General features: G+C 48.8%; 4 protein-coding genes across 11 annotated transcripts in view; 2 read left to right on the forward strand and 2 right to left on the reverse strand.

Moving 5' to 3' along the window:
* RAF1 (Raf-1 proto-oncogene, serine/threonine kinase) overlaps positions 1-1,277 on the forward strand; it is a 37,433-nt gene extending 36,156 nt beyond the window's left edge. For all 3 annotated transcript variants that reach the window (XM_062500793.1, XM_062500794.1, XM_062500796.1), the window contains one exon: positions 234-1,277. In XM_062500793.1, the coding sequence (XP_062356777.1) occupies positions 234-374 (141 nt within the window). In that variant the 3' untranslated portion in view covers positions 375-1,277. The remainder of the gene's footprint in view (positions 1-233) is intronic.
* MKRN2 (makorin ring finger protein 2) lies at positions 594-9,912 on the reverse strand. Of its 2 annotated transcripts, XR_009933570.1 has the most exons (9): positions 9,837-9,912; positions 9,217-9,345; positions 8,371-8,501; positions 7,364-7,668; positions 6,389-6,603; positions 5,355-5,465; positions 4,939-5,083; positions 4,252-4,465; positions 594-1,887 (listed from the first exon to the last, which is right to left on the reverse strand). XR_009933570.1 is itself a non-coding variant. In XM_062500797.1 (8 exons), the coding sequence occupies exons 1-8, from the start codon at positions 9,860-9,862 to the stop codon at positions 4,322-4,324; spliced, it is 1,206 nt and encodes a 401-aa protein (XP_062356781.1). In that variant the 5' UTR covers positions 9,863-9,912; the 3' UTR covers positions 594-4,321. The 2 variants fall into 2 exon arrangements, 1 of the variants encoding a protein (XP_062356781.1); XM_062500797.1 differs by having other exon boundaries at positions 594-4,465.
* Positions 9,913-10,015: 103 nt separating this feature from the next.
* MKRN2OS (MKRN2 opposite strand) lies at positions 10,016-14,468 on the forward strand. The gene is made up of 4 exons (XM_062500533.1): positions 10,016-10,212; positions 10,679-10,728; positions 11,378-11,540; positions 13,792-14,468. Exons 1-4 carry the CDS (start codon positions 10,016-10,018, stop codon positions 14,036-14,038), a joined length of 657 nt encoding a protein of 218 aa, XP_062356517.1. The 3' UTR covers positions 14,039-14,468.
* On the reverse strand, positions 11,519-23,915 carry TSEN2 (tRNA splicing endonuclease subunit 2). 5 transcript variants are annotated; one of them, XM_062500528.1, is made up of 12 exons: positions 23,616-23,915; positions 23,086-23,275; positions 22,256-22,337; positions 21,550-21,586; positions 19,348-19,852; positions 19,173-19,250; positions 18,654-18,704; positions 17,875-18,013; positions 16,822-16,858; positions 16,083-16,194; positions 15,588-15,677; positions 11,519-12,009 (listed from the first exon to the last, which is right to left on the reverse strand). In XM_062500528.1, exons 2-12 carry the CDS (start codon positions 23,257-23,259, stop codon positions 11,857-11,859), a joined length of 1,458 nt encoding a protein of 485 aa, XP_062356512.1. In that variant the 5' UTR covers positions 23,260-23,275; positions 23,616-23,915; the 3' UTR covers positions 11,519-11,856. The 5 variants fall into 5 exon arrangements, 4 of the variants coding, with proteins under 4 accessions (XP_062356512.1, XP_062356515.1, XP_062356513.1 ...); XM_062500531.1 differs by having other exon boundaries at positions 11,987-12,031; positions 23,086-23,915; XM_062500529.1 differs by lacking the exon at positions 11,519-12,009 and adding an exon at positions 14,835-15,145 and having other exon boundaries at positions 23,086-23,915.
* Positions 23,916-25,837: the final 1,922 nt, after the last annotated feature.

Consider the following 25,837-nt stretch of genomic DNA (forward strand, 5'->3'; position numbering starts at 1 on the left):
AAAAACACCCTCCCAGCCTCTGAAACTCCCTGAGGCCCTCGCAGCACTGACAGTGGGGGGCAGAGTTGGATTCCACCAACTCTGTTTTCAGTGCCCCATGGAGCATTAAAATCAAACTTAGGGCCATAACTGAATTGGGTAAGAGTTGAACAAATGAATGAATGAATGAACGTTTCAATGAAAGAGGGAGCTGCTGGTCCCACAGGGCTCTCTAAGCTGCCATTTCCCCCCAGATCCTGTCGTCCATCGAGCTCTTGCAGCACTCTCTACCCAAAATCAACCGCAGCGCCTCGGAGCCGTCCCTGCACCGCGCCGCCCACACCGAGGACATCAACTCGTGCACGCTGACCTCCACCAGGCTGCCCGTGTTCTGAGCTGTGCTCTCACTGCTCCTGGCCCCTGCTCCCGGCTGGAGCAGCAGGAGGAACACCAGCTGTGCTTCCCAGGCTCCTCCAGCAGGATCCCGCGTCTCCCACTTGTACAAAGAAGCTGCTACGGATTCGTGCAGTTCTCAGCCTGCAGGGACGCAGCTCCTCATTGCCTTTGCTACCATCTCTTGTTCTGGGAGAGGTAACGGACTACAAATCAAGAGATCTATTACTATTTTTTTAATAGATGCACTTGAGCCTTATTTTCCCCTCCCCAGAAGCGATGGCTGTTTCTTTGGCAGTGGTTCTGGCTGGGTTTGCTCTGTGCTCAGTGAGGTGGCTCTGAGGACAGGTGACGTTCTGGTGCTCTGACTGCCCCATGCCATGTGCCACCTCAGCCCGGGGAGTTGTGCCTGGAGTGGGAAGAGGAAATAACTCTGGAAATCAGCTCCTGCCTAAGAGCTTCACCAAGCCAATGAAATAAGTTCAAATGCTAATTCAACACAAAATAGTTTTGCACACAGAAGAAAAACTCTTGCAAAAGGATGGAATCTGTTGTGAATTGTCCTGCTCAGAGAAAGAGGTGAGCCAGTCCTGCTTTGGTCATCTTGAGAAGCCTCCCAGCTGCCTTTGGTACTATGGACCTGTTCCTGCAGCCCAGGCAGGGCTGAGTGAGGAATGCTGGGCTGGGGGCTGGAAGAGGCTGAGGGTGTTCCCACCTCGTGCAGAGGCTGCATCCCGGCGGAAGCTGTCGTCCCAGAGATGCACTAGCAAGAGGAAACTGAGCATATACAGTTTTTCTTGTTGATTTGGGTTTTAATTTTGTTTTTATTGCTCCTGAGAAAATGCATTTATTGTAAGCCAAGGTTCCTCTGATTATCTTATTTTAATAAAATAAATTAAATTTTAGGTTTAAGATTCAATGTCATTATTTTAATGTAGTCATCCACAGTTCTGAGTGGGACATCTGCAGTTGGAAAACTCAAGGAATGACATTCTGAATATTTTTTTTAAAAGTAACTGATAAACAATAGCAGTGCAAGTAAAAACACGGTACAACAAACTCTACATTTCCAGTCCCATGACAAGACAGTTTTTGTGTACTGAAATGATCTTGCAGCAGCTGCTTTGGACACCCACCCTGATGTGCTCTCAGGCTCTTTCCCTGCACCACTTCTGCTCTCTTCTCTTGTTCCTTGAGGTGCAAGTGTTTGTTGGAATTACAGGTGGATGAATCTAAAAATGATTTTTTTTTCAAATAGCAGTTGTTTTTAGGGCACGACTGGAAGCCCAATTTGGGATTTTGCCTTTCTGTGGGTGCACAGGGAGTGGGGATGGGGCTGGCTGTGCCCTCTGCCATCTCTACCCCAAAGCTGCTGCCTTGGCTGGGAGCTGTGTCCAGCTCTCCCTGGAATGCCCAGCCACTGCAGCTTCCCCTCTGCAGCAGCAAAACCCCACAAGGCTCCTGTGAAAGGCAGGAGAGCCACAGAAATCACCTCCAGTTTGTCCTCAAAGTATTCTGTAACACAGCAAGGGTAGAATATTAATCCCTGGGTGATAACTGAGAATGCCCATATGCATTGCTGCCTAAATACAGACTTGAAGGAGACTGCTCCATATAGTTCTGCATGGTTTCTAATAATACTATTGGTATTTGGACTGCAACTGTCTTTAAACATCGTATATCTCTAATTTTCAATTTGCTATAATAAGCTTACAACAGGGAAGAATTCAACCCCAGAAGAGGTAAGCTGGTTTTGCTTCAATTCTGATTTCCCATTAATTTTATTTTTAAACCAAATCCTGTGTCTCTTGAAAGAATGAAGTGTTTTTGATAAGTAGGTTTATTTTAACCAGCACTTGATGTCCAATTAAATGAAAGGTGCCGAGTGAAGAACTTAAGAGACTCAGATATTTTAAGTCCCTGGGTAGCTTTGAAAAATGAGTTCTCTTTTTAATTTCTGCTACTCAGACTATTCCTCATGGCTTCTTGGGGCAAAGGAAATCAGGAATGTCTTGTCTAAGGTAAAGAACATCCTCTCCATAGATTTTTTTTTTTGGTGTATTCCTGACAATATTATTTTCTGAAAAGAAAAAAAATGTGTGTGCAGGAGCAGATGGGAATGTGTGTTAGTGGGAGGGTGAGGGCTGGTGAAGTATTCTGGGGAGTTTGGGTGTCCTTGAAACATTCATCTTAGTGTGTGACATCCCTCGTAGGGATAATTTACCTTCTCCTTTGTAATTAGTGCTGACCAATTGCACTGATTGCACTTAAGACCTTTGCTGGGCCAGTTTTACCAAGAAACTGGGAATTGTTGCTTGTTACAGACACTGCCAAAGCCAGACTTGACTGTGCAGTGAGCACTGCTAAAAACTAACTTTAGAGGGGAGTAACGATGGGAAAGTTTAATTTCCAGGTCACAAGAGGGCACAGCTGGCAGGGGCAGAGGGGAGGAGTTCCTGACCCAGAAATGCCAAGAGCAGCTGAATGGATAATCCTGGAGTCACTGCTCTGGTGCCAGGTGACGATGTCTGAATCCCAGATGAAGGCTCCTGCTCTTCCCTCCCAGCAGGGACCCAGATCCTGGTGTCACCACCCAGGGGTGGCTGTGGTGACCCAGCTGGCAGCAGCTTCCTGCCCACGTCTCTGAACACATTTTGCTTCATAATTTTCCACCCCTGGTGGATCAAGTCTGTGACCAGCACTGATGCACAAGTGGCGATTTCAAGCCTTTCTGCTCTTGGCCTTTCTTTCTTTCTGACACATCTTTAAGTATTATTTTTATGCTTTTATATTGCTATAGATAATAACAAAACCAGTTCCACAGCTGCCTTCCATTGCAACCAAACTGTTCTGAAACAAACCCTGCGTCTCACTTTGTATTTACAAACACTGATGAGTGTCACTCCAGCCCCAGGGGATTTACAAGGACCTGAGTCAGGGCCAGCTCCTGCTCAGGTGTGTCCATGCTGTTACTCAGCAGCCACTTGAGTGCACACCGAGTTCTTGATGTAACTGCAAAGTCAATACAAGTGACTTGGCAGAATTAACTTGGTAGCAGATCTCACAATCAAACTGCCTTCACCACACCAACAGAAGTCATGTTTTTAACAAAGCCAGAATTCAGTAACAATTCTGTTAACTCAGCAGAGATGTGCATTAATCCCTCAGCCCTCCTTAGCTTTCAGCATTGCTGGGGAAAAGGGGAATGGAGGCACTGAGCTGCTGCAGAGCCACTCCTGGATGAGTGAGAACCTCACTCTACTGCTGCAGCTCCCAAGCTCCAGTTTGTGCAGTGAGTTCAGGTTAGCTTTGCCCGAGTTCAGCAATCAGTGCAGCTGCATTTGCTTCCCAGCAGGAGCCCCTGCCGACTCTGAGCACTTGAATTAGTGTAAAACAGGGCTGGGAACTCAACTGGCAGCACCTGGAGAGCCAGGCCCTGCCCAGACCTATGCCCACACACCCAGAGAAGCCACCCAACTCTCCTGTGAACTCTAGGTACTATTTGAGGTATAATGTACCAGCTCCTTTTTAAGGAGAAAACCCTACACTGACCATTATTTGCTGTGGGTTGTGTAGTTATACATTTAGCTGATTTAGTGGAGAAAAAACCCAAAAACATCCAAACTCTGTTTAGCAACAGTTTTTACCAGCTTAAGCTTTCACTGGACCTGTATTTACACTACCACTCGGCTCACAAGACAGCATATGTTAGGCCAGAAAGGGAGAAAACCCTCCTGGGATTAAAGGATTTTTTTCCATGCAGCCAACTTTTTTTTTTAATATATTTTAGTCTTTTTTTTGTTGTTGTTGCCATATAAAAACTATCTGAAAACTTTACCAGGACTGCACAAGTGACCACCAGGGCACGTTTTGTTCTACCTGTGCTGGAGAGAGTAAAAGCATGGCTAATAAATAGCTGCCCTGCTGGGCTCCGAGGGGCTGTGTGTCCTCAGGGGGCAGCAGTGGGATCTTCCTCAGCCCCGGAGAGGTGCATGAACAGCTCCCCCAGCTCCGTGACCTCACTGTCGGTGCCCGGCGCGCTCCTGCTCTCCCTGTCCTCGATAAAATCCCACAGGCGCACGGAATTGAAGAACTGCAACAGAGAAAAAGCTGCCTGAGCACCAGCAGCCAGCACAACGCTGGCCTGGGCACGCATTTCCTCGTTTAAAACCAGTCAGAAGTTGAGATCCCAAAGCTGGGTTTGAGCTCAGGGTGACAGCCAGGCTCTCGTGTCCCAGAACAGGCAGCGAGGGGACACAGCTGGGGCAGAGCCACCACCACTTCCCTGAGGTTTTACCCTTTCCAGCTGCCCTTAGTGCCAGCACAGGAGAGCAGCTTTGAGTTCTGTGGGTGAAAGCCTTAAGGGCAGAATTCCTGTGAGGAAAGGTTTGGACTGGTTGAAAAAACAAGGCAGTGATATTTTGTAGTTAAATGAGAGATGCCTTCTGTCTCCAAGATCAAGGAACAGAGAGGTGCTTTTTGCACTTGTCCTGCATGGCAGGAACCATTCCCAGCAGCACAGGGGACCCCGACATGAGGTCTGGGTGACAGCAGGGCACTCCTTACCCTCACAGTGCCCTCGGAGCTGAGCTGCTTCCTGGGCTTCTCAGGCTCAGCTCGGGTCCCGTCGGGGTAAGCGTGGAGGTAAAGACACTTCCCTCCAAAGGGACACGTTCCTTTCCCTTGCTCAAAGTACTTGCAGGGCTTCTTCCTGAGTTAATCAGAAGAGAGAGGATTATTGCCTTCATGCTGAAAAGGAAGGAGATGAAGTTCAATCCCCACAGCCTCAGTGATGCTCTGGTAACAGCCAGAGCTCTGGCCTCCCATGCCAAGCTGAGAGTAGTGGAACTCTTCCATTTTCCTTCCCTGTCTGCTCTCCTCACTCAGTCACCAACAACCTTCCAGGCAATTATGGCTGAAGGATCCACAGAAGCCACACGAAACCAGTCTGAACTTACCCCACGAAACCAGTCTGAACTTACCCTACTCCCTGCTTAAATGCTTCAATCAGCTCATTTTTTTTCTCCTGCTCTTCCACCCAGTACACACTGGGGATGACAAACTCAGAGATCACTCGGCACTCGGGGCAGGACCTGGAGGAACAAGGCAAAGCAGAGATGCTCTGGTACCTCCCCAGACTGAAACCCTCCACAAATCTGCCACAGTGAGGATCCTCCTGAGGGAAAGGGGATCTTTGTCACCTCAGGCAGCAGACACCTCTTCCCACGTTAGCACAGCACTTTGTCTGCACTTGCTGGGAGCTCCAGTTGGAATAACCCAATTCAGGGCACCCAGGGCTTGCGTTTGTTTCTGGAGCAAAAGCAGCAGGGATCTCCTCAATGTACAGAAACAACCTGTGTTCCTGAGTGCAGCAGGAAGCCAAAACCACAAATGAAGGTGTCTGAGCCTTCTGAAATGCAAGAAGCTGATGGTCACTCCAATGAAATTTGGAGTAAAAGTTATTTCCCACCTTCAGCATGCTTGTAACTTGAGAGATGTTTGAAAAAGGAAACTTCCCTAACTGGATGTTTTAAATTCTCTCATCTGAGGGGGAATGTGTTTGGAACACATTTTTTGTAGAGCTAGAAGATAAAGGCATTTACTGAGACAGATAGAAGTGTGGTTAGTGAGATATTTACCTGGAGCAGGCTGTAATTTAGGGGAAAATCCCATAATTAAGCACATACAAAGGAAACAATGGAGTTCTTGGTTTTGCACATAGGTCAATGCAAGGAGCAGACCTGTGCAAGGTCCCAGCTGTTCCAGAGTCTGCCCTGCCCACTGACCACATAATCGGAGTGGGCTGAGCTGCCAAACTTCCCACGCAGGGCCATGGAATTAAGAGAACTGGTACCAAAGGACACCCAGTGCATCTTGCTGCTTGTCCAGGTAGCTCTCTCAGCCAAGTCCTGGGCCTGGCCAGAACCTGGAGCAGGCTTTGCTGAGCTCTGTTCCCATCTACAGCTTCAGGCTCCCCTGTGAGCAGGTTCAGCCCCTCTCAGGTCCCAGAACTCACTTGATGATGGGGTTCTCAAACTGCTTGGCACACCTCCACTGGCGGATGCAGGACAGGCAGTACGTGTGGGTGCAGTTGGACAGGATCCCAAACCTCCTCTCTGAGGCTGAGGGCTTCTCATACACCACCTCCATGCAGATGCTGCACACCTTGTCCTGGCTGGCCTGGATGGCAAAGGCCCTCTCCATGTCATGCTCAAACGTTGCCATGCACATCTGTCAGGGGAGAGAGTCACTGTGAGTGCCAGCCTGACAGAAAAAGTCCCCTCTGGGAATGATCTACTGCTGGGAAAACGTGGAACACTCACTGAGGGCATCATTCCTACCTGTCACTGTCAGAGTTTAAATTAAAGAACGTTAAATTCAATCATGCATTTCAGCCTTCAGTGTTCTCTCAGCTGTCAGAAATAAAGATGCCAGGGTGCTTCATTCACCCCTTTCTGCATCTCTGTCAGAGAACAGGGATTGAATTATTTGATGCTTCAAACATCCCAAAAAACATCTCACTGAATGGGTGCCACACTCAAGGTGTTCCTCTGATTACAATTAAGGCCACGTTCATTCACCAGGTGCTAGTTTTTAACCAGTTAAGGAATTAGTGTCTTATTTCAGGCTTTCCTCCAGCACTTCTCATCCCAGCAGTGCCAATCCACAACCCATTCCCACTCCCACAGCACTGCAAGGTGGGTCAGAGACCTCCCAGAGACATTCTCCTGGGAGACTTTCAGGGTGCTGTGGGAGAAGGCTGCAGGCCAGTCTCTGATGAGGATGAAATGGGAAAAACCACAAGCTGCTACCTTCAGCATCATTGCCAATTCAGCTCCAGGGGCTTGGGCTGACCACTCTTAGCACCATTCTTTAGACAAACAGTACACCAGAAGCTCTTTGCAAAAAAGCCCTTCTGCAAAGCCCATCTTTAGAGCAGCCAGCCCCAGCCACGCCCTGAGCAGAGCAGCTCTCCCAGCTCCCCCTTTACCATCTCGTGGGCCTTCCTCTGCTCCTGGTCGAAGGGGTGCAGCACCTGGAGGCCGCAGATCTCGCAGAGCTGCCCGTGCAGGTAGAGGCAGCGCTCCCCGAAGTGGCAGGTGCCCGCAGCAGCGTAGGGACACAGCTGCTCTGCAGCCCCAGGGCAGCCACCGGCCCCTGGCTCCTCCAGCCCGCTGCAGATGGCCTCCAGGTACGAGTGGGGCTTGGCCTCCTCGCTGTCCCCAGGGTCACTGCAGCACACCATGGCCCCGGGGGCACTGGGCCGCTGCTTCTCCTCGCTGGAGCCGCACAGATCTGGAGGGACAAGCACAGGGCACCGCGCTCAACCCCCGCCAGCTCCTTTCTCTCCAAACTGCACGTTTTCTTCCCAATGGACTCTCAGCTCTGAGCCTTTTCTGCTCATGAATCACAGGGATTTTCCCAAGCTACCTACCGACGAGTTCAGCTGCCGTGTTTATTCAGGTGTTTTCTGGTCACAAATAGACCAAAAAAATCACAGAATCATTAAGGCTGGAAAAGACCTCCAGGATCATCAAGTTAGAGCAATCCCCACTTTGTCACCCAGCCCAGAGCACGGAGTGACACATCCAGGTAGCTTCTGGACACCTCCAGGGATGAGGACTCCCTTCCAGTGCCTGACCATCCTTTCCATGACAAACTTCTTCCTGATGCCCAGCCTGAAGCTCCCCAGGCTTGAGGGATCAAACAGTTCCTCTTGTCCTGTTGTTGATTATCTGGGAGCAGAGCCCGACATTCCCCCACTCCATCCTCCTGTCAGGGGGGACAAAACATTTCCCTCTCATCTCTCAGGGAGCAGAATGGAAGCAGACACTTCACAGAACCACGGAAAAGGATGACAAGCAGAATGTCTGCAGGAAGGAGGCTCCAGGAGGGAGTTCTGGCTGGCCTTGAAACTCCAACAATCACGGGAGACGACACCACCTCCCTCCCTCCCTCCCGCAGCCCCAAGGCTGAGCAGAGCAGCCTCCCACTCACTTCTGTCCCGGAGCACCAGTGTCTTCTTCTCCCTCCTGCTGCGCAGGGCGGTGGGGCCGGGCTCGAGGGGCGCCCGGGGGCTGCACGGGGCCGCGGCTCCGCCCGCCGCCGGGAGCCTCACGTGGTCATACCTGCGGCAGGAAAACCGGGATCAGGGCACCGGGACACTCAACCCGACAGCTGCTCTGGGCAAGGAAAGGATCCCAAACATCCGGCAGGACCGGGGAGACACCCCAGTAAAACTAGGGAGACACTCCAACGGGCAGGGCAGGGAACTCCGAGGTCAACTCCAGGCTCCTCAGCCAGCAGGGAACGCTTTCAGGAATGATCCAGGGGCTGCCCTGTGGCACATCCCTGACAGATCCATGCCCGGTATTCCCTAGAGCATTCCTGTGGGAGTTTTACCCTGAAGACTCCAGGGAAAGCTGTGGAACTGCTCAGCCTCCCCACCACCACAGGGGGACACGAGGAGGGGGCTTTGCTCTGAGGCAGAGCTGAAAGTCTCCAAAATTGTGCCCTGGAATGTGCAGGAGGGTGGCTGGGAGCTGCACAAGGAGCTTCCAGCCTGTCCATGGCCTTTCCATGAACACCTGCAGCGCTGACTGCAAGAACTGCACGGAAAACACACGTGAAACACAAAACTCAATTTCTACAGAGTAAACCAACCCCTGAAACTGAGCCAGAGCAAAACTCTGCTACTGGGTGAGGAAGCTGCTTTCGGCTCTGGCAAAACTCTCATTTAAGGAGTGATTTCATTCCCCGGGTGCTCTTGGCTCACTCTGTGACTGCCCTGGGGTGACTCTGACAGGACAGGAGCCCTCCAGGTGCCCAGGGAGCGGGGGTTACCTGCAGCGGGAGCCGTAGGCACACTGCCCCTTCTGGTAGTACTTGCAGATAGTGGAGGACTTGCTGGTGGCCAAATCATGGGAGAAGAGGCACTTGCTTCCCTCCCGACACACGCCCTGCAAGTAGTATCTGTGGAGAAGCGCGGGTCAGAGCCGGCACTGCCGGCAGCAGGAACGGTTCGGTTTGGTTTGTTTTTACAGCATCCCCGAGGCTGGAAAAGCCCTCCCACCCACCGAGCCCAAGCTGTGCCCGATACCCAAGCTGCCCCCAGAGCAGAGCGCTCCATGGCCACCTCCAGGGATGAGGACTCCGAACACTCCCCGGGCAGCCCCTGCCATTATCCGGGCGCCCTTTCAGTGAACAAAACTTCCCTGAGGAGCCTTTCTACGCTGACCCCGCTTGTTTCCCGGGCACCCGCGGGGGACAGCGCGGGGTCGGCGCAGGGGAGGGGACAAGGGCTGCTCGGGGGGCATCCACGACCTCCGCTCGGCACGGGCGGGCCCCGGACGGAGTGGGGGGGGGGGCACGAGAGCGGCGTCAGAGGGCAGTGAAGGCGCGGGGCAGGGGCTGAGGGTGCGTGAGGGCTGCGAAGGCTCCGGGCCCGGCCGGGCCGCGCTCACCTGCACGTCACCTGCTTCGTGCTCATCGTGCCCCGCACTGCCGGGCCCGGCCGGCTCCTCACGCCGCGCACGGAGGTTCCGCGGCGCGAGGCTGGGGGGGGGGGGGGGGGAGCGCGTGACCGCGGCCCCGCCCCTAGGGAGCGTTTCCGGCCGGCCGGTTTTTGCCGGCGCGCCGGGTCATGGCGCTGCTGCGCGTGCGCCACTGCAGCGCTCTCCTGTACTGCCGGCGCGCGCCGCTGCGTTGCCCCGCGTGCGGCGGGGACCTGCGGTGCGCCGGGCTGGCCGCCGCGCCTGTCCGCCTGCGCAGCCCCTTCCGGCATGGCCACGGGCAGCCCCGCGCCTTCCTCATTAGGCCCAGCCACGGCACCTTCCTGGAGTAACCGCCAGGGGGCGCTGCGGGAGCGGGGACGGGCGTGAGGGGAAAACGGCGGGAACGGGCACGGCAATGGGAGGGGAAAGAGGATGGGAATAGGGCATGGAAATAGAGGGGAAGGGGGAGGGAAATAGAGAATGGAAATGGGAGGGGAAAAGGGAGGGAATTGGGGAATGGGAGGGGAAAGGGGCGGACACTGAGACGGAATGGGGCGGGGAAAGGGCCGGAGAAAGGAACGAATAGGAAGGGAAAGGGAGGGGAAAAGACAAAGGGAAGGAAATGAAATAGGAAGACGAGATAGAGAGAAGGACAGGGGAAGGGAAAAAGTAAGGAAGAGGGAAGGGACGGGACAGGGCTCACGCCCGCTCTGGGAGCACAGTTACCTTTTTGCGGGTGTCCGTGGAGCTCTGCCTGTGCCGGGCTGGACAGGACACTCCTGTCCCTCACAGCCCCTCTGCTTGTCTTCCAGCGGCTACGACGGGCACAGCGACCTCCACGTGGGGATCACCAATTCCCAGGGTAACCAGCGCCCTGCGGGGCCCTGCCAAGCCGTGCCCCCTCCCTCTCCCCGCAGGAGCCAGATCTGCCCCGTGTCCCCTCGGGTCACCCCGTTCCCTGCTGCCCTGGGAATTCCAGCTCGGAACATCCCGGGATGGGGTCATTGGCAATGGTCCCACCTTGCAGCAGAGCTCCAAAGCAAATGTATTCCCCTGAATGGATTAGACAGGCATTGAATGGAATAAACAGGTGCCTTCTACCCCTGGAATAACGGCTAGCCTTGCTGTAAAGAATTTATGGTTTAATTGAGTTTAACACGGTTTCTGCTAATTCTAAATACACCCCTAATTACAAAACATTTTAAAAAGCTGCATTTAAAATCCTATTGGGTTCTACCTAGAGTAGGCCCATCCTGCAAAACATCATTTCAGATGTGTATTTAATACAAAGCCTCTGGCAGTTAAAAATGAAGCCAGATTGTCCTAAAGTTTCTCCGATTATTAAAAGAGCCAATTTTTTTTTTTTCCAAACCGCACTATGAAAATGAGACCAAGTTTTTTGCTGGAAGTCAGGCCCGCATTTTCTACTGGGCTGATGGGAAGCTGATTCAGAAGAAAACCCCACAAGGGCTCTGTGTGTGCTCCCCAGCAGCCCATTGCTGTGTTTGCAGGCGTGGTGTACAACTACGACCAGGAGGGTGTGCACAGGGCTGGCACTGGCTGGGAGCAGTGCATCAGCATCCCCTTGGTGCAGCCGGACATGTGGGAGCTCCTGCAGCACTGGGACAGCCTCCTGGAGGAATTCTCCTTGGAAGAGGCCTGGCTCCCAAACAGGTGTGTAGCTAACAGCTGGGGTAGTTTTGGGATGGGGCTTGGGGTTCATTCACAGCCTGGTGTCCTTTGGGACACACGTTCCTGGCAGCCCAGCCTGGATCAGCCTCAGCCTGGCCTGGATGGACAGAATGTTCTGAATTTTAAGTAAAATTCAGCTGCTGGAATGTAAAAGGTCTAAAGCAAGAGGTGGGTTTAGGGAATTTTGCATTAAAGCCCCATTCAGTGAAACATTACCTGCATACTGCTGAGTACAAAAGTCCAGGCACAATTCCATAACTGTTTTTCTAGGCTTCAGCAGTTTGAGGTGTATTTGTATTTAAAGCCTGAGCACAGTGATGGGATTCTTGACCAGCTGTTGCTTTTGATGTCGTGGTGAGAAATGGAAACCAGGCTGATGTCCAGCTCTTGTGGTGACAGAGCAGCTCTCCAGGAAAACATTAGTCCTGGGATTGTCCTTCAGTGAGAGCAGCTGTAACAGAGCCTGGGTATCACTGAATGAATGTAACCATAATACAAAAGGAAAAAAAACAATAAATCAAAAGCATTTTTTAGCAATTCTCTATGTACTGACTATAAAGTTTCAGGGATCAAACATTACCCCCCTAAAGGTGATGGAAAATTTGATTTAGAGCAGAATTTTTACATGTTTACAGTGCTGGTAAAGCCAGCGGAATTTGTGTCACTTTTACAGTTCCAGGTAATATTAAAACTGCCTTGGTGTCAAAAAATCACTGGCAGAAGGTGAGAGATGTGTGCATCCCTTCTTCTCCAGGCTTTTCCCTGGTTTCCATCTGCCACCTCCTGACACAGTGACCTTTTTCCACAACCACACCAGTGACCACTGAATTGAAAACAACTCTTAATTAAATCCTCTATTTTTTCAGTGGACAGGAACTGTACCAAACTAATCCTTTAACTCCTTTGGGTTCAGGCCAAGCCTAATTCTGGTTTTCTTGATAGCTTTTCAGTTACTGAAGGGTAGTAGAAAACATGATGATAGAAGGATTTTAAATGAGCTCCCACACACCCGTGGTGTGGGCACACAATTGTGGCACACAGTTAACTCTGGGGCTGCAGGAAAGAGCTGGCAACAATAGCTGGAAGAGCAAAGGTTAACAAGGTGAAAGCCCAATAAGTATAAGAAGATGGGAACTAATTTTTGTCAAGTCTTGCAGCCCTCTCATAGAGTTCAGGCTGGGAAGTACCACATGTAATGGATATACTGAACCATTGGGATCCATGGAAGTACCTGGGGAGTGTTCCTTGAGTAAAAACTCCCCAAGAGTGGGGCTGAGAGGGAGTGCCCTGCTCAGGTGTTTGGGTCAGTAGGAGTGCCCTGCTCAGGTGTTTGGGGCAGTAGGAGTGCCCTGCTCGGGAGGTGTTTGGGTCAGTAGGAGTGCCCTGCTCGGGAGGTGTTTGGGTCAGTAGGAGTGCCCTGCTCAGGTGTTTGGGTCAGTAGGAGTGCCCTGCTCAGGTGTTTGGGTCAGTAGGAGTGCCCTGCTCAGGTGTTTGGGGCAGTAGGAGTGCCCTGCTCGGGAGGTGTTTGGGTCAGTAGGAGTGCCCTGCTCGGGAGGTGTTTGGGTCAGTAGGAGTGCCCTGCTCAGGTGTTTGGGTCAGTAGGAGTGCCCTGCTCAGGTGTTTGGGTCAGTAGGAGTGCTCTGCTCGGGAGGTGTTTGGGGCAGTAGGAGTGCTCTGCTCAGGTGTTTGGGTCAGTAGGAGTGCCCTGCTCGGGAGGTGTTTGGGTCAGTAGGAGTGCCCTGCTCGGGAGGTGTTTGGGGCAGTAGGAGTGCCCTGCTCAGGTGTTTGGGTCAGTAGGAGTGCTCTGCTCGGGAGGTGTTTGGGGCAGTAGGAGTGCCCTGCTCGGGAGGTGTTTGGGGCAGTAGGAGTGCTCTGCTCGGGAGGTGTTTGGGGCAGTAGGAGTGCCCTGCTCGGGAGGTGTTTGGGTCAGTAGGAGTGCCCTGCTCGGGAGGTGTTTGGGGCAGTAGGAGTGCCCTGCTCAGGTGTTTGGGTCAGTAGGAGTGCTCTGCTCGGGAGGTGTTTGGGGCAGTAGGAGTGCTCTGCTCGGGAGGTGTTTGGGGCAGTAGGAGTGCTCTGCTCGGGAGGTGTTTGGGGCAGTAGGAGTGCTCTGCTCAGGTGTTTGGGTCAGTAGGAGTGCTCTGCTCGGGAGGTGTTTGGGGCAGTAGGAGTGCTCTGCTCGGGAGGTGTTTGGGGCAGTAGGAGTGCCCTGCTCAGGAGGTTTTCATTTTTCCAGGTATGAGGAGCAGCAGCACAACTGCTTCACCTTTGCCTTGGCCTTTGTCAACCGCATGCGGCAAGGCCGGGGCCAGGACCTCCTGAGCAAGGCCCAGTTCACCGAGAGCTTCCTGCTCCCCCACACCAGGGAGGCCTCCAGGTACCTCACTGTGCACCAGCAGCTGGCTCACACAGACATCTACATTGTGCCCTTGGCTGAGCAGGAGCAGGACAGTGTGGCTGCAAACCACAGCTTGCTGGAGTAGCAGTGGGAAAGGAAGGGTTGAGGCTCCACAGCTCAGGGTTTGAGGTCTACTGTGGGTACAAACACCATTAACTTCACCCTGCACCTCGGGGAGGGATCAGGATACTGAGCTTGTGCACTCCGGTGAAGTAACACACACACCGTGTACACATGACAGAGAATTTCCACGGGAACCATTCCTGTGGAAAAACGTTTTCTGATTTAGCATTCCCTGTGTGCTCTGTTCTTCAAAGACACTTCACTCCAGAAATCAGAACTGCTGTGGAATTCAGGGCTTTACAAATGAACTGTGGGAACTTCAGCTGTAGGAAACCAAAATGGCCTTTTCCTGTCACATTTGTTTACCGAGTAAAGAAAAGGGAACATATGCTTGTGTGCTGCTGAAATCCCAAATCTATGTCTTGCTGTTAATTTGTTTTAATTACTAATACCAACAAATAAATCCAGCCTCTCCACCCATCAAGATTGCTTGTTTCATTCTGAACTGCATGGTAAAGAAGCCAAGGTGGAATTCAGACACCTCCATGTGAAGCTGCAAATCCCAAGAGAAGAAACACATCTCATCCAGATGGGGAAAGGTGCCCAGGCCCCAGAATAAATTTAAATTCTGGGAGAAGTTCCTCAATTCTGAGCTGTGATAGCAAAAGGAAGTTCCAGGGACCCAACTGCAACAACCAAACCTCTGCCCAAATCCAAATCTCAATTTGCCAACCCTGTGAAATCAGGTTTGTGCTGCCATAATATCAGAAATACCATTCCCAATGACTGCAGTGTAGCCACCACTCAAACATGCCATGCACCTCTTAATTTTATTTTATATTTTGAGTTGGGACATAGCTTTTATTTTTTTTCCCTTTCATCTGTTCAGTTACATTTTACAGTAAAACATTCTCTCCAGTAAACATGATACACCTCAATTTAAACAGCATTTATACACACCAAGTGAGTATGGTGGTAGAAAATATTCTGAAGCAACAGTTCATCACCAGATCCAGTGAAAAACAAGAAGAAGTGGTTTCTAAAAAGTGAGGTTTACTTGTGCAGTCAATTAAAATTCATCCTGCTCACTGCGCTCACGGGAGGAAACCCAACGAGTCACGATCAGCTCCTGAAATAAAACCCAGCACTTCTTATGGGAAAAAAAAACCCCAAAGCTACAGCAAAGCAGTGAGGGACAGGGACTAGGTCTGTAACACTGATGTGTATTATGTAACCACTGAGATGGTAGTAGATGACTGTGTTTGTTCCTGAAGTGAGCTGAACTCACACACACTTTGCCCCTTTTTTTTCTGGACTTATCTTAGCCCTGCCCTCTCCAGGTTTTTTAGAAACCCTTATCTGCCCATGCAAATGCTTACATGTACAGCATCAGTAACATTCACATTCAGATTAAGAGGTTTTAAGTCTATAAAGATCCTGCAATGCACTTTTCATAGCTTGGGGCATGAAGGAATTTAATTTGATTGCAGGTGTGTGTGCAAAATCCCAATCAAGCCAAAGAACAAAGCACAGTTGTCCCAAGGAACTGCAAAAAAGCAGGAACCACTCACCTGAACCTTGATTCTCTTCATGCACTCTGGGGTTGACATCTCCTCTGCAGTCATGTCAGAAGGTCTGATCAAATAGCACAGCATGAGCTCCTGGGGGCAGCCAGGAAACAGGAATTTCAGTGGACTGTGGAAGCACCAAGCAGCTCACACAGAGAATCTCTGGGAAATTTCAGTCCCACTGCTCAAAGAACTATCCTGGGAGATGGAAAGGGCTTTAAAAACAGAAGTGGCAATCAGGAAACAAGCATCCCTTGGGTCTTCCTGCTGTTCCTCGCACAGCTTTCAACATTCCTACAGGTGGCAGAACTTTCATAATTATTATTTAGTAATAATTCTTTCAGGCTTCACCTGGATATTGACAAAGGAAACTTCTCTCCCTACTGGCAGCTCAACACATTGTTCAGCAGGAGATTCTCTTGCCAGCCTCACTCCAAATCCTGCCCTTTGGAGCCAAACTTTATCATCCCCAAGCTGTTGTTACCCCAGAACTTGTACCTTAGAAGCATTTGCAGTTGTTCTGTTCAGCCCAGACAGGGACATCCAGCTGAGGGGTCTGCGAAGGGAACCTTCAAAATTATCATCCACCAATTCAGCAATGACAGAGTAACTGGAAAACACAGCAGGACAAGTCACAGAAAGGGAACTGTCATTTTCTGACATCAACTCAAGATCTAGAGGTTAAAAACTGTCATTAAACAATCTGCCAGCTTGCAAGCTGTGAAATTGAGTCCTTTTTCTAGAAGGAAAAAGAGGAGAAATACCAAAGTTGTGGATGTGCCCAATGGTGCCTCCCCCCACACCCTTCTGATGTTGGCAGCATTCTGTTTGTTAATGCCAAGCTGACATTTATAACCAATTTATTATCTAGGAGTTCAACCGGACTAGACAACAAATAAGGACAATTATCATCCCTTAGAAGTTCTCCCAAATTATGTAAATTACCCAGACCACGTATTTTTCTAAGTCAGTATTTAAAAAATCCAATTATTTTCCTGAGTGCACCATCATATGAGTACTAAATCCACTGCAACTAGTAAATTTTAATGCCTGTTAAATTTAAAATCAAAGAAATGGTGTCATTTAGCTCCTCTGCTAAAAGGATTTTCACATTCCCAGTGTTCACTGGCAACGTATTTTGAGTGATGAATATGTGCTGAACCAGTGAAGATGCTAAACTGGTGTGAGTGAATTTAACTGGAAGCAAAGGAATGAGCCAGAAACACAAGTGTCAAACCTGGCATGGTAGAAGGGGGGCCCTTTTCGATACAGCACTGAAATGAAAGAGAAACACCTCAGTTACATCAGAGTTTCAATGAGTTTAATACTAATTGCCCATCAATATTGTCTAATGTTCTGTAAATTTTAATTACACAAGACAAAACTTCAACTCTTCCCAGTTCTGCCAAGAGTTAGGTTGTCCCAGCAAGTGGAGAGAGGCAAGAGCAGCAGAGTGACTCAGGGCAGGTCAAAGGTAAGGCAGAAGAACCAGAGGAATTGGGAATTGTTGTAGGAAGGAGTTCAGGATGGAATTTTTCAGCAGGGATGATGAATTCAGCCAGAGCTACATACTGACCTAGAGAACTTGTTCAGCACAACCCCCAGACTGTGTCACCACTTCAGCAGCACTGAAACACCTGCTGGGTTGCACACATCCAGAAATACCTCACTTCAATGCACATTCTCCTGTAATAACAGGCATTACTGCACTGCTTATGTTGATATGAGCTAAATGGAGCTCCTGAATTCCTCAGCAAGGACACCACTAATTACTTCTGTAATATTAAACCCCCAACCAACAGTAAAAAAAGCCAAGTCCATTCTCCATCTCCCCCAAAAACTCCACACAAAGAACCAGTCTTAGCAGTAAGTTCAGCAGAAGTCCAGCTTCTCTTAGATGGGATGAATGGTGCATGAACTTTAATGTGAATTGGGGTCTGGATTCAAACCTGTTACTCTAGAGACTGTCAGATTAACACTGAAGGGGATGTGTTTAGAAAGGGACAGAGAAAGTTGGGAAGCCAATTTCAGTGCAATCCTGTAGGAATTATGAACCTCATGAAGCCAACCAGGCCTTCCATGCTGTCTCTTCTCCCACTGGATATGGGATGTTCCTTTCCACTCACATCCCAACATCACTGCTAACCCCAAATGTCCTTTGCCAACCGCAAGCAGAAAATGCTGCTCCAGTCCTGCAGCTCCTCACTGAACTCCTCTCTGGGCCTGGAGCTCTGCCTTGACTGGAGGAAGGGTGAGCAGGAAACGATCCCATTTTTGGGGAGGTACTCACAGAGATCTGTGCCATACTTCAGCCCCACCTTGGGCACCCAGCCCTTGCCCCTGAAGTAGTGGTAGGCCATGTAGGTGGTTTTGAAATCAGGCTTTACCTCACTGAACACTTCCCACAGCTTCGTGATGCTCAGGGGCTCCTGCAAACCACACAGCAAGGTCAGTGCACTGATATAAACCAGCCATGCTCTGCTGCACAGCCAAATATCAAATGTCACACCAGCCAAATAGCAAATACCACAGGCTGCTGCACACAGCACCAACTGCAGACACTAAAACACAGCACCCCGAAATTCAAGACAAGAACCTGGGGCTCCACTGAGTGGGTCTTTTAGGCAGTTCTCAATCAGTCCCATAATACCCCTCTTAAAGGAAAGGCTGGCAAATCTTAAACTAAAAGCACAGGTTTGAATTATTATGGCATTACATGAATAATAGCTTCATATAATGAATGTTTAAAATTCCAAGTTTTGCCATCTCAGGTGCAATTATTCACCATATTATTTCTGCTCTATTTCCTCCCTAAGTTACAACAAAAATCCTTTCTCTGCAGACAGACAGTGCTTAATTTTATTTGTCTTAGTAAACTTAAAGCTTTCAGACCTGTATTTCCTAAACAGAAATACCATTACTTCTAAGAAAATCTTCCCATTCCTCTGTTTGGTATTTCCACCTCCAGAATTAACAGCACAGATCACTGCCATACAAGTAAAGATTCAGACCAAACCATATCCAGAGAAAAAGCATCCCCAGTAATCCAAAATTAATCCAATCTCTTACCTCACCATAATAAATGCTTAAACATCCCAGAGCATACACTAAGAAAAAAGCCTGAAAAAACAAACAGAGTCAGTTTAACTGATAGCTACATTCCTCCTGTAGTTTATACACAAAGCCCTGCAAGAACAAAGGCTTCATTAATTAATTTTCTACAATGTCATCTCTGAAGGCATGGTGTTAAAACTAACATATAAGTATATTTAGAAACTGCAGAATTGCAATAGGATTCATATAAATGTTGTACTCCTGGTACTTCTGTATTTAAGTCCTGTCGTTGGTCTCCAAGTCAGTGGGATTACTCACCTAAAGCAAATAGGAATGGACCCTACTTTTTAACCATCTCATGTAATTATCACATCTTATTAAAGCTAAGTTTACTGATTAAGACAATCCCAGTACTTAGGAGACACAGGAGGACCCTGTATTTTAGAAACATGTTTTAAGTAACACTGTAATATAGATGAATATTTACTTTTTCAGATGAAAAGCAAATTAACTTGCACCGTGCTTGACACATACCTCTTCTAAGCTGAGCTGCAAGTATTCAAACATCCTAAATGGGTTTTTTCTGCATACTAATACTTCCTTCTTGACAAGCTACGAGAAAAAAATGACCGTTATTAAAATGTTGAAGTGGAGAAAATACTGAATTCTGAAAGTAGCTTTTTCTAAAAGATTAGGATATTTTTCTTACATTCCCTTGTTCATGAGTGGAATCATCTTCAGGACAGGAGCTTCCTTCTTCCTCCTCTTGCACCAGCACATACTCTGGAGCACATTCCCTTGAGTCCATCCCCTCCCAAGCCCTCTGCTCAGGGCTCTGCTTCACCTCACAACCACAGAGCACAGGAAGGTCCCTGTGGCAGGACCCTTCAGCCATTTCCCTGAAATCTCCCTGCTCCTGCTCCCTGGAACCAGTCCCAGGACCCAGAGCTGCATCTCCTCCCTCCTCAGAGCCCCCGTTCTGGTCCTCAGGGCTTCGGGCTCCTTCACTGGCAGCAGATTTCCTGCTCAGTTCTGCATTTCCTGGGTTTGGGCCCCCTCTGGTGCAGCTGTCCCCAGTTTGTTCAGCCCCATGCCCTCTGGAGAAGGGCAGCCCCAGGGGTTTGGTGTAATTCTCCAGGATTCTGGTGACAGAGCACTCGTCGAGACCCTGCTCCTGCAGGACACTTTTAGCCCATTGCACACGGCGCTGGTACCTGGGAACATAAGAAATGAGGGATTCTAGGGATTCCATCCTTTCATTAACACTTTTAAACCCCAGAAGGTTTGGCACTGTTCACAGACACCCCCCAGCAGCTGCTGGGCACAAATGTGATCGATGCAATGGGGCTCCAGTTTTTTAGGGAGCTTCATGAACATCAGGATTCTGCTCCTCCTCTGTCTTTGTTTGGCCTTTTCAGTTTCTCAGCCAGCAGACACCATTGATGAGCCCTACCCAAGCTGCTGTGCAGGTTCAAGGAGCAGAAACCTCAGCAGGCAGAAAGTCCCCTCTCCATGAAAGCCTTTAAGCCTGAATTCCCCATAAAACCACGCTGGAATTGCAGGATTAAAACATGGAACAAGAGCCCTCTCACTTCAGCTTTTACACAGCCAAGGACTGAGAGCAGAAACTGCAAAACTCTGCTTTAACTGCCTTGGAAACAGCAATGGCACAGCAGAAACACCAGTGGAAAAATCTCCAGCAGAAACCACCTTTTTGAACCAACCCCCTCAGTTTTATCCCTGAGAAACAACAATAATCCCATCACTGAGATCCTGACAACTTTCAGCGACTACTTCTAATGCTTTTCAACTATGACAGAGAAGGAACTTTATGGTTCCTTCTCTTGGCAAATAACATTAATATCCAGTTGAAACATGACTTCACTCTGTCAAAGTGCAAATCTTGTACAGTATTTTTTATTTCACTGAACAAAATCCTCAGGCAGTAATTTCAGCCCAGGTAACAAAGGCAATTAAATTGCAAATTCCATGTGTCAACACAAATAAAAGTCCTCCTGCAGGCTCCTGATAAAGATGGATAATTCAGTGCTGTGCTCTTTGTTATATAAAAGACACTCTTCTTTATCCTATTATTTAATTACCATTTAATTTGCACTTGCAGGTCTCCACTGAGGCAGTGCCTTTTGTGCACCAATAAAATCTCACTTTTATTGATGCTCAGCATCTGCAAGCAGTAGTAACTGCAGTAGCATTAGTAATACTATAGTTACTGTTTTTCCTACCTAAAACTGAGGGCCGCAGGAGCATAAGTTTCAAATTTAAGTGAATGTTTTTTGTTATCGTAAGATTAAAACCAACTGAGTAACTCACTTGCGTATGCTTAATAGTTTATACACTGCTTAAGCCAAACAAAAATAAATATGTGGTCCAGCACTGCTTTGCTAAGTGTACAAACTGCCAATGTTAACTTTAAAGATGTAATTATACTTAGAAAATATCAATGTATTGTGGAAGTTCAAGAGCTGCTTCAGCTACACCATAAAAATCCCATATGGAAATGGAAGAGATATTTTACATAGCCTGCCCTGGAAACTTCTTTTCCTGCTCCTCACCTGAAGAGTGTTTATTATTGTTATTAATTAATCACCCATTCTATGCATGCACTCAGCCTTGGCTTCTATGCAGCAATCAACACCTACAAGCTAACATGAAAAATCGCCCTGGGCATCATCCCCTACCCTATTTCTACTTCTTCTAAAATGACTTATAAATGAAGTATCTATAACATTATACATATATATGTAATCTATATGTAATATAAATGAGAGAAGAAATAAAAGCAAGTCACTCTCATTATTTTTACAGCCAACAACCTGAAACTCAGTATGAGAAACAGAAACCAGAATAATCTGTTTCCTAAAAACACCAAGAAAAAGGCAAATTAACTTACTTTTGAGATGTAATTATGGGCATGTTTGTGTTAACACCTGTGTAGAGAAAAATCAGATATTGTTTCATCAATAGAAAGATGGTTTTGGGTGATTTTGATCCCTGGAGTGATCTGCAGCCTAGGAATTAACTGCATTTTCAGTCCTCAAAGCCATTTTGGTCCCACTTTTCGAGCAGGGACACGGCAGAACCAGGAAAGGGATAAATGCAGCAGCCTGCACAGTGAAGAACTAAATACACTTTTTTCTCCAGACAGTTATGGAGGGACAGAATAAAATTCAGTGAGGACTGTCATGGGAGAGAGGTGAGTAAAGAATGAGTTTTTATATAGACAGCCAAGAGCAGACTGAAAACTTCACCGATCCTTCCTTCATCATTTCAGGGACACCAAAATCTGCAAACTAAACCTGCAAGGAAAACTAATCTGCAAGGAAAATTAAGGGGAAAAAAAGACCCAGGATGATCCCTTTACTTCAGTCTTCCCAAACAACAACTCAGTGAAGGTTTGGGAGAATGCACTAAGGAATTTTCCACATGGATTTCACATTGTTGGATTTTTCCTAGGCACGAGATATAGGGAGAGAAAGATAACCTTCACTTGATCCAATCCAGCAGATTATCCTTCTGCATGTAATTTATAAAATACACCTTCAACGAGTGAGGAAAGGTGAGAGGAGCAGTGCTGAGGTACAAACAGCCCCATTTACCTCTCCACTTGGCCACCAGCAGAGGATCTGAAATGTTGAACACTGGCCGGCTCCTGGACAGGATCCCTTTTCCAAAATAGCCCTGCAAAGGACAGGAAAAACCCCAAATTATCTCATGGCACAAAAACTGACTTCTTTCCCAGTTATACAATGTGGAATTGTGAGATCAGCTAGAACAAACAGCTGAACTCAAGCATTTCAGGTCTGCCTAAGCCTGTTTAGCTGCTGGTGACTGGTTCAGTGTTAAACACCTGATTTAACCAAGTGTTTAAATCTCATTTAGGCCTGGAGAGTGCTGGGTCTTTTTTCCTGAATTCTAAATATTTGTTAGCCAACATCTCCCAGCAAATGTTTGAAAACAACACCTGAAATCAAAGAGACACCACTGCATTAGAATGCTGCTGAAATGGTACTCAGACACAAAAAGCTTAACACAGCTCATTTTATACAGGAATAAATCACTCTGAAGTGAAAAGAATTATACACACATTTATAAAACATTAATATTTCAACCCCCTGAGCTCTAAAACCAAGAAAATGCTTTGAAAAGTTGCATGAAATGTTGAAAGGAGACATAAACATGAAGGCTTTCCAGCTGCTTCTTAGCTGACAATGTCACTTCATTCCAAAATTTGCTTGGATGAGAAAGACTTTTCACATTTGATACAGAGTATAATTTTTTTTGTACTTATTTCAGGAGAGAAGGGAAATACAGAGAATCACAGCAGACGAAAGGGGCAGGAAAGCATAATGGCAGCAGATTTGAACCAGTATTATGTTTTACCCACATTTAAAACACAACAAATATTGTGCAAACAGAACAGCAGCACCTTGTTGTAAAGCTGTTCAATATCCTCGGGGTTCCTCACAATCACATTGTTGTTAATGATCTCAGCCTGGCACAGCCTGAAATCCTTCCCCCCCACATCCACAGGAAAGGGAGCCTCGTACGACTCGAAAACTCTTCTTTTCCTTCTCGGGGGGTGGAAAACTGCTTCTGCCATTTCTTAATTTATCCTCCTAAAAAGTGGAAAGATTTAACACTTGGGAATTAAGGTACACTCATTTTTCTGCGTTTCAGCAAAACCCCTTCTACAATAGCAAAATCTCCGTGGATCCTACAGGGTAACACAGGTTTAATTCTGTAACTCTTACACCAAACAAACAAACAAACAAACAAACAAACACACACAGGCAGGCAGCGCTGGAGATCTCTCATCTGGCTCTGGGGCATCCAGGGATGCTCCACAGCCCGGAGTTTATACAGGAAACTCCAGTAATAAAGGAGTAAAACACATTCAGGAACAAAGCAGAGCAACGAGCACAAGAGCAGAAACCACCCAAATAAATAAAAATGAACCGTTCTGAGCAGCGTGAGCCCCAGGAGCATTACAGCGCTCTCAGAGCAGGCGGGATTGTCGGGGTGCGTGCGCAGGCCCGGGGCTGGCTGGGCGCTCCTGGGACTCCCTCCCGCTCGGATGTTCTGAGATATTCACACATTTCTGTGCCCGGCACTCAGGGAACACATCCTGCGGGAACAGCCGCGCCTGGCAGCATTCCCTGCCTAAAACCGGGATCCGCTCGGTGAGGAACAGCGGCGCCGGGATCCCCCCCGGGGCTGTCCAGGATCCCCTCACGCTGGCCGGGCCCTGCTGCAGGACCCGCTCCCGCCGCCCGCGCGCCCCACGCACCGTCACGCGCACCGCGCCTGCGCACTGAGCCCGCGCGGGAACGGCCCCGCCTTAGCCCCGCCCCGAGCCTCGACCGGGGATCCCGCCCCGCCCCGTTCCCGGTCCCGCCCCGTTCCCGGTCCCGCCCCGTTCCCGGTCCCGCCCCGTTCCCGGTCCCGCCCCGTTCCCGGTCCCGCCCCGCTCCGTTCCCGGTCCCGCCCCGTTCTCGCTCCCGCTCCATCCTCGCTGCGCGGGCCCGGTGCCGCTCTGGCAGAGGTGGGGACGCGGTGTCCCGACCCCGAGTGAGGGATGCTCCTGGCAGGGAAGGACGGGGAATGTGCTCCTGGCTCCGCTGCGGGGCTGTCTCCGCCGGGATGCGGTGATGTCCCCGCCCCACGAGCAGGGGCAGGAGACACACAAGGAGATGATTTATTCGCGGTGTGGGGGACGCAGGGACAATGTTCCACTCATTTGACTCAGTGGCCACCCGGGACACGGCGCTGCTGTCCCACCAGGTGAGGCTGATCCTGGGCTCAGGACCAGCTCTGCAGGGCGTGCTTGTGCAACAATAAAATAAAAACACCTGAATAAAATACAAAGCATTTTCACAATTTGGGACCCGGCGTCCCTTTTTCTACAACTTGAGCCTTGCTCACCACGCCCACAGTCACACCTCCACCCACGACACACCTGCTCCTGTTTTGAGGTTACGCTGGGAGGTGCCACTGTCACACAAAGAGGATCCAGACAATTTGGCTCCAGGGACAGACTCTCAGCACAGAATTCTGATTACCAGCAGAGATCAGTGAATTCCCCGCTGAAAAGTTGTAATAATGCGTCCTTCTTAGGAGGTATTTTATCTCTCATTCCTGTTTTTATGGCAAGCCAAAGGGCAGGCAATAGTGGTTACAAGGCCAGACAGGAATTATTTCACAAAACGTGAGAATACTCAGCTTGTGTTCTTACAGTTATTGCCTACAGAGGTTCACTTGATACACCAGCTCAGGACTTTTAATTTGCTTTGATATTGATTCACATAAAAAGTGCTGAAACCAAACCTCAGAGGGGCCTGATGTATTCCTGTCACCAAATACAGAGCTGCTCTGGTAACTTCAGGTTCATTCTCAGAGCTCTGCCATTAAAATACCCAAATTAAAATATTCCAGGCAACAAAATGAAAGTGATCCAGCATCAAAGATGTCACTCTGATTCAAAATTCCTTCTAAATTGGTCAAACGAAGTGTCACTTGAATGAAAGCGGGGTTTATCTCTGCTAGTTGTATCTGTATTTTCTCTTTGTGCAGACACATTTACTATGAGACGTTCACTGCAGGGAGAAGCAGACAAAACACGAGGAGCTACAGGCCACTCACATTTCATTATCAGTGTGCAGCCTTGGAGGGAACCCACAGCCAGACCCTCAGTTAACCCAGTCACACTCCTAATTCTTCGACCAGATATCTGCTCCTGTTCCTGATAAATCATACTGCAGACAGAACTTGCAGTCTGAAGGACAAGCTTTGGAGTCACACCACAATTCTTTTATCTTTCAATTTCTTCTATCAATAATTGTACAATCACTTTCAGAAATGTCTGCAGGCTCCCTTTTTATGATGAGGCAGCAGACGAGCAGGCAGCACCCCAATGACAGGCTCTGAACTGCAGCCCTCGAGGTCACAGTGGAGCCCGGGGGGGCGGAAATGTCACGCTGCTGTCAGGAGCCATGGGGAGAGGGACAAGGCTGAAATAACCCAGTCTAGAAACGGTAAAATGCACAAGACAGACCTGCATTGTCCTGAAGGACCGCTGGAATACGGGAGGAGTAAAATACATTGCAAAAAAAAATGTTGTACCTGTGGGCGAGGACAATGCTGAGGATTGTACTGAGGCTGGGACTTTTCAGAGCAGGTTA

Source organism: Cinclus cinclus, chromosome 12 (genome assembly GCF_963662255.1).
Source record: "Cinclus cinclus chromosome 12, bCinCin1.1, whole genome shotgun sequence".
In the NCBI taxonomy this organism is placed as follows: domain Eukaryota; kingdom Metazoa; phylum Chordata; class Aves; order Passeriformes; family Cinclidae; genus Cinclus; species Cinclus cinclus.

Excerpts from the sequence above, each read along its gene's own strand:
- TSEN2 (XM_062500528.1), bottom strand. The coding sequence starts at position 23,259 with ATGGCAGAAGCAGTTTTCCACCCCCCGAGAAGGAAAAGAAGAGTTTTC. Across the intron at positions 16,859-17,874 it reads GAAGTATGGCACAGATCTCT|TGCTGTATCGAAAAGGGCCC; the intron begins GTGAGTACCTCC and ends CTTTCATTTCAG. Across the intron at positions 15,678-16,082 it reads CAACTGCAAATGCTTCTAAG|GAGCTCATGCTGTGCTATTT; the intron begins GTACAAGTTCTG and ends GGCTGCCCCCAG.
- MKRN2 (XM_062500797.1), bottom strand. The coding sequence starts at position 9,862 with ATGAGCACGAAGCAGGTGACGTGCAG. Across the intron at positions 5,466-6,388 it reads TTTGAGAACCCCATCATCAA|GTCCTGCCCCGAGTGCCGAG; the intron begins GTGAGTTCTGGG and ends TTGTTCCTCCAG. Across the intron at positions 4,466-4,938 it reads GCTCCGAGGGCACTGTGAGG|TTCTTCAATTCCGTGCGCCT; the intron begins GTAAGGAGTGCC and ends TCTCTGTTGCAG.
- MKRN2OS (XM_062500533.1), top strand. The coding sequence starts at position 10,016 with ATGGCGCTGCTGCGCGTGCGCCACTGCAGCGCTCTCCTGTACTGCCGG. Across the intron at positions 10,729-11,377 it reads GGGGATCACCAATTCCCAGG|GCGTGGTGTACAACTACGAC; the intron begins GTAACCAGCGCC and ends CTGTGTTTGCAG. Across the intron at positions 11,541-13,791 it reads GAGGCCTGGCTCCCAAACAG|GTATGAGGAGCAGCAGCACA; the intron begins GTGTGTAGCTAA and ends TCATTTTTCCAG.